The sequence below is a fragment of the Clarias gariepinus genome, chromosome 2 (genome assembly GCF_024256425.1).
Source record: "Clarias gariepinus isolate MV-2021 ecotype Netherlands chromosome 2, CGAR_prim_01v2, whole genome shotgun sequence".
NCBI classification, from domain to species: domain Eukaryota; kingdom Metazoa; phylum Chordata; class Actinopteri; order Siluriformes; family Clariidae; genus Clarias; species Clarias gariepinus.
Genome location: NC_071101.1, coordinates 38,012,776 through 38,026,284, shown reverse-complemented (window position 1 = coordinate 38,026,284; position 13,509 = coordinate 38,012,776). Strand labels below are relative to the sequence as shown.

The 13,509-nt window shown below is 40.2% G+C and overlaps 1 protein-coding gene across 1 annotated transcript in view; it reads left to right on the top strand.

The window, feature by feature from the left end:
- nbas (NBAS subunit of NRZ tethering complex) overlaps positions 1 to 13,509 on the top strand; it is a 200,577-nt gene that overhangs the window by 169,348 nt on the left and 17,720 nt on the right. Inside the window, exons 50-51 of the mRNA XM_053480280.1 lie at positions 3,680 to 3,824; positions 5,209 to 5,337. Coding sequence (XP_053336255.1) covers positions 3,680 to 3,824; positions 5,209 to 5,337 — 274 coding nt within the window. The remainder of the gene's footprint in view (positions 1 to 3,679; positions 3,825 to 5,208; positions 5,338 to 13,509) is intronic.

Below are 13,509 nucleotides of genomic sequence, written 5' to 3'. Positions count from 1 at the left end.
TGGTTTAATTAGTTTTAAATGTGTTAGTATGCATTAGTTTCATTTCATTAAAATGTGTTAGTACACTAGTTTCTTTCATTTTAATGTGCTAGTTTCCAAAACTTCATCACAATATGCTAGAACAATAAAATTTCATTTTCTTATAATGTGCTAGCATTATGTAGTTTCATTTTATTAAACTGTTAGTACAGTATTAACACGTACTTTGCTTTAGTTTAATTACATTATAATTTGCTAGTACACTAGTTTAATTTTATTTTAATGTGCTAGTACACTAGTTAACTTTATCATAACATGCCAGAACACTGTAGTTTAATTCCATTATAATGTGCTAGTATGCTTTAATTTCATTTTATTAAAATATCAGAACATTATAATGCACTAATCCACTAGTTTAAGTTCATTGTAATTTGCTAGTACACTGTACTGTAATTTGTTAGTTCACATAATGTTTAGTTTAATTTTCTTGCCATTTGCCAGTGCCGTTTATTTGTATCAGTATAACTTTTTAAGATTTTAGTAAAATTTTAATGTAACTTGCTTTTGTTATAATTTGGTTGCACATTTAAGTTTAAATCAGTATTACTGTATGTGCTCATACAGTTTGGTTAAATTTCAATATAATTTTCTAGTACTACAGTTAAATGTCTTCGCCTAAATCTATTTAGATTCAATTAATTTCAATTTTCTGCTTCATCCTAATTTAAATTTTATTCTAAACTGCTAGTATACTTTTAGGTTACTTTCCCTAAAATTTATCAGTGCACTTTAAATCTATTAAGTACCAGCGTTGGTACCCATTGTTGAAGGTTACAGAGTTTGTAGAATTAGTCAAAAGCTAAAAAAGTTTTTAAAAAGCTAAAAAGTTAAAGCTAAAAAATAAGCTGATCAGCTTTAATGTAATCAGTAATGATATAATTTTAGGTTAAAGCCCATGTACAGAACGTTTGCCTGTCTTTCTGTACAGTAGAACTCTCTGTCTAATTTATAAATACACTATGGGTACTTTACAGGCCCCCATCTCGGACTGCTCCGGATAAGTTTGCTGTAACGACCCGTGTCAGAGGGTCTTATAGTGGCATTCCACATTACATCATTAATTAATGCCATGTAAACAGGAAGAATAAACATGAAAGCAATCTGTCTATACATCTGTGAAGATCAGCTTTCAAGTGTTACAAAAGCTGTTTGAAGTAATCCATGCTGTATCCCGTGTTTGTGTTTCGTGAGGATTTAGGCCCTTTGTAGGAGCATTACAATCATTTCTGTATCTTCCGCATAGACTGTGCATTTACGGTAAATTATGGTGTTGATTGGCTCTGTTGAGTGACGCGTATAGCCACGCCCAATTTGAGGGCAAAAGTGCTGTATCCGTCCCAAAAAAAGCGCTGGCTGCTGTGAGGTAATCTGGCGCAAAACTGTCTCTTCTACTCAACATTTCAATTGAATTTATGGTGCAGAATTAACTTCAGGCAAATATCGAAAGACTGGCAGAGTTTCATAAAATTCTTTCGAGCCAGTTTTAAGTGATGCTGTGACGATATCGGACAGGACAGACATATAGACGTACAGACAGAATGTTTTTAAAACTGGTTTCGGGTCCTCTAATCTATGAAACATAAGGATATCTTTAAAAGAGCAAGTTCTGACCAATGTAGAGACAAAACCTTTTTTTATTATTAATATAGATAGTTCACTTTAGTCTCAACAAAGTAAGTGTCAACATCAATTTATTTTAACATAAATTATTAAGTAATAAATTATTCACAGCCAGCACCCAGCATTTCCTAAATTAGACCATCACATTTTAATTAAATTATTCAGTGCACTGTAAAATAAAATAAAATCATGAGGTCCAAACCGTGAAGAAGGCTGCCGCTCCACTCCAGTCGTTTTAACTGTATTAACTGCCAGATGTGCAGGTGTGAGCTGTAAGGCATCGGATAATTTAGACGTGAGAAAATTTAGAAAGTGTCTTAATTAACGGTTTGTTTCACATGCACCATCTATGATATAGCATCTGCAACCAACGAAAGAGTGCAATAAGTAAGCAATGGTATTCACACACCTTAACTAATACAACATTTGCTCAGTCTTAGGCTCGTAGACCAACTTAGACTTTCGATATGTCTCACACATCTTGATACAAAAATTTATTTCAATCTTCTTTGTGAAAATGCTGCAGATCTATCATATTGTAATGGGATCTTTTGTGCTCAGCCCTCTTTACGTCTGGGCACATGTTTCTGATAGAATTTAGACCTCGGCTCTGACTGGATCATTCCAAAGCATTGATCTTCTTCCTCTGAAGTCATTTCTTTGTTGACTTGAATTTGTACTTTGGGTCGTTATTGTGCTGGAAGGTGAAATTTATCTTCATCTTCAGCTGTCCAGCAGAGGCCTGCAGGTTTTGTGCCAAAATAGATCAGTATTTGGAGCAATCCATGATTCTGTCTGTGTTGACTACAGCTCCCGTCCCAGCTGAACAGTTTTTAGAAACAAGTTTTTAGAAATGTTTGCACAAAAACAATAACATGGCTTAGCTAGATATTTAGTCTCCACACATTTTTGGGCTGGAACTTTGTGTCTGCTAAAAACCAGGTACTGCTTATCAGCAGGCTAATATCATGCCTAGAGTAAAGCATGGTGGTGGAAGCATAATGAGGTTGATTCTCAGGGTTTTCAGGGTCGTTTCTCAGCGAGGAGGAAATTGGGGGAAAATCTGCTTCAAAACACACATGAGATCAGATTGGGGTTAAAGGGTCACCTTTCAGCACGTCTCATCAAAGCATTAACCCGAGCAATCCCGAGACAAGTCTCTAAATGTCTTTATAAATCCATCAACAGTCTAAATTGAACTAAAATCAGCAGAGATCCAAAACCATTAAGACAACGCCAAGCGCTTGTATGCGTACACGTGAATGCGAGTAAGACGGATATTATATTCTCTAATATTTCTCACAGGTATCTGTAATAACATTTTCTACAAATGAACTTCATTACAAAATGAAACCTTCTCCTTTCCCAACGGAGGCGTACACTTTTCACGCGAGCGTATCAAATAAAATAAACCGAGTAAAAAATATGAAAAGTGCTGCTTAAAGAACGGAACGGAAAGGAAAAAAAAAATATTGAAGACAGGAAATTATTTTGATACTTTTCCGATTAAATGGAGACAGAGACACCCACGCGCAAGGCCGACGTGAACAAAAGGCGAGTGCGCGCAGCTTTGTGTGAGGACGTCCTCAGTGTGGATGAAACGAGAAGTGAACAGAGAGTAATCAGGGTTTCTACCCACCCTCGCAATTTCTGCATACACACGTCACTTGCTTTTAATGTCCTTGCTCATGTGGGCGTTTGCATAAACACTTAGATTTTTTTTTTCCCAATGCCTCTTTAGATTGTGTTTCTTTTGTGTGCTTACAGCGCGCACAGTTTTTAGAGAAATTGAAATGGAGCAGATCTCAAATCTAACTGTCTAACTTCCAAGTGTATCCCAATATTGTATGTATGTATGTATTTTTTTGGTTATATATTTTTATACACTACTGTACACGATTATGCAAGAAGTCTGGATGTTGTGCAATACACACCTCACCTTTTCTCCCTTATGTCATTGCATAGCCAGATTAATAAAAACAGTAATGATTACAGTGTGACTTTTACAACATGTCCACAGACAGGAGTCAGAGCAGAACCCTTGGGTGTGTGTGACATCAGCCGTGCTCACACACTGCTCTACTGGGATGAACGTCAGTGTCGGAAGTGAGATTCTCACCATGTGCCGCTCACTTTACACAACCAAGCACAAGCTCAATCCTCAGGTACATAGTTTTGTGTGTGATTGTGTATGTGTGTGTGTGTGTATGTACATAATGTGTGTTAAACTGGATTAATTCACTGATAGCAGCAAATTTCTTCGCAGGCGTGTGTTTTCATAATTAATCAGTGCATCCATGTGAAGTAGGGTTGTTTAATGATGGAAGTAAAAGGAATGAAAGAAAAAGGAAATAATGTAAATAAAAATAGTTTTAGGCCACAATTTAGCGTTCTTCTTTTTTAAATCAGTTACATTTACATTGACATTTGGCAGACGCTCTTATCCAGAGCGACTTACATTTTTATCTCATTACACATCTGAGCAGTTGAGGGTTAAGGGCCTTGCTCAAGGGCCCAACAGTGGCAACTTGGTGGTTGTGGGGTTTGAACCTGGGATCTTCCGAACCGTAGTCCAATGCCTTAACCACTAAGCAACCCCTGGCCTTAGTTCTAAGCATGCAAGTTTTAAGCATGCAAGCTACACTGCCTGACTTAAAAAAAAACAGCCGCTCTACTATTCGAGCATCTTTGGATTACAGCGCACACTGTGGTGTCCAGTTCATGTGTGAAAATAATTCCTCGTGCAAATCATCGTTCGAGCCTAGACCTGACCCCAGATCATAACCCCGCCTCCAGAAGCTTGTACTGTATAGCGGCCACTATGAATGATGGGTGCATCGCTTCATGCGCTTCCCTTCTTACCCCGACACACCCATTATCACTCTGGAATAGCCTTAATCTAGACTCATCATCTCACATGACCTTTTTTCATCAGTCTAAAGTCTAATATTTATGCTCCCTAGCAAACTGACGTCTGTTTCTGATTTGTGGTGTTCTTACGGATAGACAGATCTTTAGTCCCAATCCTAATACATCATCATATTGTGTGTGTGGAAATGGTCATACTTTTATTAATAAAAAAAAAATAGCCCAGATTTCTACTGACCTATTTTTATGATGCAGCTTCACCAAGCATTGAAGTAACTCTGATCATGATCATGTATACTGTTTACATTACCGCTCAAAAGATTGGGATCACAAATCTCTTTTGTTTATTGATTCATTCCCTACGTTCTACAACAATACTGAAGATTTCAAAACTATGCAATAACACAAACAGTAAATGTGTGTCAGTTTTGGGTTTTTTTGGGCACAGAGGTCAGCTGTTCTGGAATAGTTCTTGTAAGAACAGTATTGTGTCAAGTGCATTTGCAAAACCCATCAAGCACCATGATGCAACTGGCTCTCTTAAAGGCCATCCCAGGAAAGAAAGGCCAAAACAAACAAATAGAACCTCAGATTAGAGCCGTTGTGAAGGATTTACAGTCCTCTTTTACTCTATCTCTCTCTCTCTCTCTCTCTCTCTCTCTCTCTCTCTCTCTATCGCAGTGCATTGGACACATCTCATCTCTGCTGTTAAAGAATGGACTCAAACTGGCAGCATTAAAGCTTATGGCTGAGAGCAAAGACGAGCAGCTTCTCGCGCTGACTCTGGATCAGATCGGAAGCATCACCTCCGTAAGTCCTTCTTTGTGTCTTTTGACCTCGGTGCAGGTAGTTACTTTGCAGCCATGGCCCACTTTGCCCAGCTCAGACTGACATTCAAGCATTTGATTATCCTCCTACTTCTTTCCTCGAACGATGGATGGATGCGTGTGTGTGTGTGTGTGTGTGCGTGCATGTGTGTAATAAACACATTATTATGAGAATGGCCCAGCTCCACATTAGTCAGGATGACACACTGTTTATGAGCTCCATGACCTCAGTGCCGGAGATGGGAGGAAATTTGAACATGGAAGTGAGGTGAACAAGGTCCTGGACGCACTTATCTTTGACTTGTCAGTGTGTAAATAAGCAGCTGTATCTGTTCAGCATTGAATAATGTACCTCTAAAGCACGGCAGCGTGCTGCATTTTGTATTTATTTATTTTATTTATTTATTTTTTTAAAGCAAACTTAAGCGTTCTGATAAAATGCAAATGGAATCGCAGTGCAGCGCTCCTCCGTTCACACTCGGGCGAGGTGTTACCTCCTTAACCCAGCTGTGCAGACTGTTCATACTGCAGGTACTGTAAGGAGTAAAACACACCCGGGCCTGCTGTGATAGGAAAGTAACCAAAGACAAAACGGCATGATGAGAAGTGTTTTATTCACCTACAACATGAAATGGTTAGCACGAACCCTGTCTACATGATTTACATGATGTTTCTACTTCACTATGTCATGTTGCGAAGCACTGACACTGGAGACTCCTTCCATCATTAATTCATAAAAAAAAAATTCCTTTCTTTCTTTTTTTATGTCATATCATGTCTCAACCTCCCGTGTTTATTATTTAAGTGTATAAACCTTACCCTCTTCACACAAGCAGCTCTGCATTACGCCCGTCGGTGTGTAGTAATTCACCCCTTGCTCACGATATTGTCCTGAGATCAGATAAGATCCGTGATTGCGGCTGCTATCCTCTAAAGCTCGCCATTCTCCCACTAAGTGTAAACCAGATAAAAGCTATTCAAGCCCCGGCATAATTTCAAGCCTGCAGCTGGAATAATGATTGGCTTAATCCAGACCCATGAGTATGCCCAGACTTTATTCGACGCAGCACTGCCTTGCCTTGCACGCTCGCCGGAAACGGGGTTAATCTGGGACTTTTACGGTCACAGCAACGAGGAGAAGATGAAGAAATAAGCTGCGTCCAGTAGACGTAGATTTTATTAGAAGGTTGTAGACGTTAGTTCTCGGGTGCAGTGCCGTGATCGACTCGATGCTGGTGTGTGCTTGTGTGCATGGTGTATGTTTGTTGCTTCCCCAATATATGTGTAAGATATAGACTGTTCTTTTAGATAATAGAATAAATCAGTTTTTATCTGCTGTTTGATACATGTGAGAGGAATGCGCCCGCACCTCCTGTTTTTTCATTGATTAAATGGTACTTTCTGTATTTGCAACTTCTCAAACCCCATGGCATTTATCTAATGTCAGCATCAATCATAGCGGCATCAAAACAGGTTCAAACAGGTCAGTATGGTTTTTTCGTTATCTTTGCAGCTAAGGGCAACAGTGTTCGCTCTTATTGACTATCAGACTTGTCTGATGATACGCCGAGCAGCATTGTATACTCTTGTTCTAATAGTCAGATAACAACACAAGGGGTGTTCAAGTCAAACCGGGACTTTGTGCAATTTTTGGTGAATGGAGGCGTTGGCATTATACAGGAATTTTAAGGACAGTACCGTTCAAATGGTTCAGACATTTCTCATGAACATTTAGAGAGCGGAACCCCCAATCCTAGAAAATTTATAACTTCTTGGCGATTTGAAGCAGACATGTTTGGGCCATTAAGGAGTTCCTGGGAGGCCAGCGTTTTAGACAGGCAAGTCCTATCATGGCTCCGGCGTATTAACTTTCTACCTTCCATAGATCGTGTCCAAGCACTAGTGGAACGCATTATTGTAGCAGGGGATTATGTCGAGAAATAAAGGTAGTTTTTACTCTAATAGCTGTGTTCTTTTATCCTGCACAATCCAAAGTCCTGATTTGACCTACACAAGATACTGGAAACAATCCTTTTTTATTGCCTTTTAGTTGCAGTGTTATAGCTATTTAATTACATTATTAGTGTCGGTTCTGAACACTAAGCAGCAACAGATTTTACTTTGTCCATCTCCAGTCTTTTTTTGCATGGCATCCAGGTCAAACCTTTCAGTTGTATAAAACTGACTATTTGTCCCCTCCAAGTTAACAGTCAGCCTCCTCCTTCCTTATGGAGTCCATTTTAACCCCGTCTTGTGATGTCTTTTATCTGGCACCCTTTAGATGTGTCCTAGCACCCTAACAAGACGTCCTTTCACTCTAAAGCTCAATTGCTGTTCCTCAGACCTTGTGATGACGCCCTCGTTTCTAACGCGATATTGCTGTTTTAATTAAAAAATAAAATAATGAGGGTGTGCTGTTAAACTTTGCTATTAGCAATAGAACAGTGTGCACGCATTCTTACTACGCAAAGTTCATTATTTTACAATAACAGCACATCCCAGAGTTGTTCCCGTTTTTTAATCACCATACAAAATCAAAACAATGAAAAATCTTATTAAAGAAAAGTTTACTGTATCAGTTATTATACATTAACGATGGAGCATGTATTCATTTATTTATTTATTGTTAGTTCTACATTATGTCAAGTGTTTACTATATAAGTTCCACTAAATTCAATTCAGGTAAATTTTATTTGTATAGCGCTTTTAACAATTGTCCTTGCCACAAAGCAGCTTTGCACAACCAAAAGAAATTATGGAAGTTTGTATGAAATGTGAATGTGTATAAATCAAAATGATCAGATTGTCCCTGATGAGCAAGCTGAGGGCGACAGTGGCAAGGAAAAACTCCCTGAGATGGCAATAGGAAGAAACCTTGAGAGGAACCAGACTCAACAGGGAACCCCTCCTCATTTGGGTGACAACGGATAGCAGGGATTAGTCAGCTGGAAGTTCAGTATAACAGGAGCTGTGTTTAAGTTAATATGGAGTCCAGTTCGTTATTGGAGGCTCAGGTAGAATGTAGAAAATTTCAGTCCGGAACGATGTAGCAACTGCAAAACATCTGTCAGCATCAGCTGAGGCCAGGACCGTCTACATGGTAAAGTGGAACCGTCCACAGTCACCACACGCATCTCAAGCAGACCACATGGGGCATCCATGGAACGAGATCTTCAACAAGAAGCAGGACACCAGAACACGTTAGACAGCTCCAGAGGGCAGAGGTCTGGACACATGACATGACATGTGGAGCTCGGCAGAAAGACAGGGAGAGAGAGAGAGAAAGACAGAAGAGAAGAAATAACAGTTAGGTATGGTCACATTCACATAATGTTTAATGTAAATGTATATTTAGTGCAGAGTGCAAGCAGGGACTCCACCAGAACTAACTATAACAGCATAACTAAAAGGGAGAGCCAGAAGGAAACACAGACATGAGGTCTCCCTGAGATGTAAATCGACCAGTCACTTTACCATCGACAAACCTGAGTGATCAATGAGAGTGGGGTTGACAGCATCTAAACATACCACCATATTTACTATAATACTCTACGTCCATGAGTCCCCCAGATCTGCTCATTTACCCAAGACAAATCTATTTATAAAAATGCACGGCAAAATAAATAGGTTTTTAGCCTAGACTTAAACACCGAGACTGTGTCTGAGTCCCGAACACTATTTGAAAGACTTGAAAGTATTTGAAAGTTCTGCCCCCTACTTTAGTTTTTATAATGCGGTACTGACAAGCAGCCTGCATCCTGTGATCGAAGTAGGCGTGGCGGATCGTAAGACACTAGCAGTTCACTCTGATACTACGGCACGAGACCATTTTATGCTTTATACATCAATAGTAGTATTTTAAAATCGAAGCGAAATTTCACAGGGTGCCAATGCAGTGTGGATAAGATAGAGGTGATGTGCTCGTATTGTCTGGTTCTAGTGAGGACCTTCGTTGCTGCATTATAGGTCATCTAAAGTTACTGTGTAATCAAAAAGCTTGCTTCTAACTGCATGTGGTCCTATGACTAAAACTTCTGTCTTGTCTGATTAAGCAGAAGAAAGTTAATTAACATCCAGTCTCTTATGTCCTTCACACATTGCTCAAATTTATTAGGCTGGTGTAAAGGGTTTGACCCTTTTTTGCACAGGTGGCACCATAAAGCATAGACACAGGGCGAGGTCTTATGGAAAAAAGGGTAATTTATTTTAGGAAAATAAGGAAGGAAAGGGTTAAAAGTGGGGGGAGGGAAAAAAGGGAACGATGCAAGGGCCGGTCCGGCCCCTCAGAGGACTCAGGCGGGAGTCCTATGTGACATCCGGCGGCTGGACGGCTTTCCCCAGCTGGGGACAGGGGCCATGACGTGAACCTCCTAGCAGCCTTTCCTCTTTTTGCGGCGAGGTCATGAAATCTGGCTCCATTCGAGAGATAAAGAGCCGCGAGAGCTCCGGCAGTGAGTTCGCGGCTGTCCATGTTACAGGGATCAAAGGCCGGCGATCAAATTACCGGAGATTGCTCATCAGCCGTGCCTATTTCCGCGGCTCCGCACCTTCGCACACCTGCAGAAGGGGAGGCCGCCTAGCTAGTTAGCATCGAAACAATATTAGATCTGGGCGCACGCCCATCACAGGAGTATGCCGTGACCTTGATTTTTCTCATAAGGTTTTGCTGAGACATATAACTGTGTGTCATCAGCATAACAAATAAAACTAATACCATGCTTACGAATTATGTTGCCCAGAAGCATGTAAAGAGAAAAATTTACTCTTGCTATAGTGTGTGAACAAGCACATTAATAGAAGTTTATTATGATTATGAAAAACAAATTAGATTCAAGAATTTAACAGCATTGTGGTATTAACAATAAATGCCATATTTAAAACAACTGGCATTTTTCTACTTATCTGTGCTAGTAGTAAACACACCAAGAAGCAAATAAGGCATGGTAAAATATTCTTATTCCAAAATGCTTCGCTAACTTCCTGTCACATTGAGCTACGTTGTCCTCCAAATAATCGGTTAGACGCAGTAATAATTTGGCAGAAAAGCAGTAGAAACTGCTAGAACATAGTATTGTCTCCCTTAGGATGGAGCTGTCATGCTTTTTGGTCATTTCCAAAAAAAAACCTTGGTAAGCATTTGGACAAAGCAAAGTACAGAAAGAAATTAATAACCACATAGTATTGACCAGTATTAACCAGTTAACGGCGTAACTAACACATCTTAGCAACTTCATTGACATACTACAATCATGACGACGTTCTGACTGAGTTATCATTAGGATGTCACTGCCTCATTGGAGTTCTTACAAAACCTTTTTCAGACTTGTGCTGTGTTCTTATTATGGTAGGTCCATGCCACGTTGTAGAAGACCACTGTTAGTTCATCTTATGTTCTTCTCGTTCTTGCCTCACATTATCACCAAGATTCTTACCTCACGCGAATCAATGACAACATAGTAAACACAGGGTAAGCCCCTGGTAAGGTCATAGTGCCATTTGATTGGACTTATAATGTGGTTCCGCCACTAATAACGTGGTTCCGCCTGATTGGACCTGCTGAGTGCTCGATTGTGTGCATGAAAGCAGAGCTGCCATCTTTCATGCATTGAGCATGAGACTGACGCAATCACTCATCTTCACACACACTCACGCCACATTTCCCATTTCTCATGCTTTCATATTCAAAGCAATTGTCTGGGGAAGAAGGGAGCAAAATCATTGAGCTCCAACCTCCTTCTGACAAGTCAGCTATCATCAGCTTTCATTTTAAAGTCAAACCACTAGATTGTTCCCTAAAGCCATCAATACACAGATGTAATGCGGCTAAAGCTCACCAGCACGAAGCTCCACCACTTTTTTTTTATCTCCAAGTAAAGAGAAATAATAATCGTGTAATCCAGTTAAAATTAACATTCATTTACAGCCGCGTGAAAGCATCAATCAAACCCATAAGACAGGATAATAATTAGAACAGTCATAACAGCGCTGAACAGATCAACAATCTAATAAAATAAATTGACATTCGAATGCATTTATGGACTGCAGCAAAGTTGGAACACACCAGCTGGAGCATTGAAAGAGTGAGTGAGGGCAGTGACGTAGTGTTATCCAAAGAGGGAAATCCATCTTTAAATTCAATTTCATTAATTCTTAGCCAAAGCACCTTCACAGAATTAAAAATAAAATTATGGAAATAATTATGACATATAAGATAATGGGTATGACGTAAAATGATCAGATTGTCCCTGATGAGCAAGACGTGGTCGACGGTGAAAAGGAAAGAGTCCCAGATATGACAATAGGAAGAAACCTTGAGAGGAACCAGACTCAACAGGGAACCCATCCTCATTTGGGTGACAACGGATAGCAGAGATTGATCTGCAGTCCTACTGCGTGTTAACGAGATATTTTGCTTTGCCACCACATTTCCTTCCGTGACTGGCTGAACTAACTAACAGCAACTGGCGGAGCTGATCACCAAAAGTTAGCAACCGACACGACACGGGCGTACCATCACTTGTTCCATACACCAGTAGTGTTGGAGAGGAATTTGGGATTCAGCCTTGCTAGTTAGCTTTGTAGCATTAAGGTAAATAAAGAGGCATTAGGGAACGACTTGGGAGCATGTATTAAAGAGACAAAGTATTGCTTAAGATGACATAACATTATCTGAAGTGTTTCATCTACATCTAAGCATTTGGCAGACGCTTTTATTCAGAGCGACTTACATTTTTTATCTCATTACACATCTGAGCAGTTGAGGGTTAAGGGCCTTGCTCAAGGGCCCAACAGTGGCAACTTGGTGGTTGCGGGGTTTGAACCTGGAATCTTCCGAAGCATATTCCAAAGCCTTAACCACTACCCCTACCCCTACTGAAAGTGTCTGTGACTGGTTTTGAACGGCCGGCAGCGGCTCTCGTTTCAGTGCTGCGGACAGCACCGACCTACTCCAACCTACTGCAACCGGCAGTTAGTCTACCTAATGACTGATGAACAACTGTGACCCAGAGTGATGCATATAAATAAATGTTGCAGTACTGTTACTGTCTATTATCACCACATGCGGAATGCCTCGTATCCAATCAGATTACTCTGTCAGCACTAACTGTTATCTGATTGCTTGTTAAATCAGTAACGCTGATGATGCTGTGTATAGTGCAATTGCTCGCTGTTTGGAAGAGAAAAATATCCATCAGTCAGTGTTGTTCACACTGTATGAAAGATGTCCAAAAAAGCCCTACATGACTCTCTCTGGCACATTTCTATTTTCTTCAGTGCAGAGTCAAAAAAATTCAACAGAATGTCACGATAGCAAATACATATGGGACTCGCGAGTGTTTAAGGCACAGGCGAGCAGCGTTAATGTGTCAACGTGTTTGAAATTCTCCCGTGTGTGATATCAGGTGGAAAAAGCCGCAGCTCTGTACCCCGTTCTATCAAAACAGACATATTAGTTCACATGATTGGATGTTGGCACTCTGAAAAGCAAGATCAGCAATGTGTCTGCACCGGGGCTTCACCGAGTATCTGATGTTCGCTCTTCCAGAGCTGCTCCTAATGAACTTGTGTCCTATTGAATGGAGAATCTCAATAAACACGCTGCATTGTTTTCCCCGATAAGCTTGTTTTTCATTACAATTATCACAAGTAATCCTTAGTAATTATGAAAAGGGTGTCGTCACATTTCAGCTCATCTCAAGTACAATAGTAATGTTTTCGTTTGCTGAGGGTTGTTCATATGTGCACATTGAAGCTGTACACATGAAGAGCCCTAACGTATGACTTAGAATTAGAAATGCCCTGATTTGATGGGACAGGACGCTCATAAAAAGCAAATTGGCTCATGTCAAAGTGATTAATGAGTCATGTGGGAACGAGTCGAGCAGTCAGTGCTTTGCGTTAATATGTATGTGTGCATGAGCACGCGTGTGTATCATCCCATGAGATGAGATGAAGCTGAGGGCTAACGATGAAAGCTGCAGCAGCCAGGAACACCCTCGTATGTCAACCACATTTCCTTTTTGCGGTGAAGATGTCTGTCCTGTCTCTCTCTCTCTCTTTCTCTGTCTCTCTCGCTGTCTCTTTCTCTCTCTCTCTAACATACATTCTCTCATTTTTCCAGGGATAGGTCTGTCTAAAGATGACAGGCCTCATC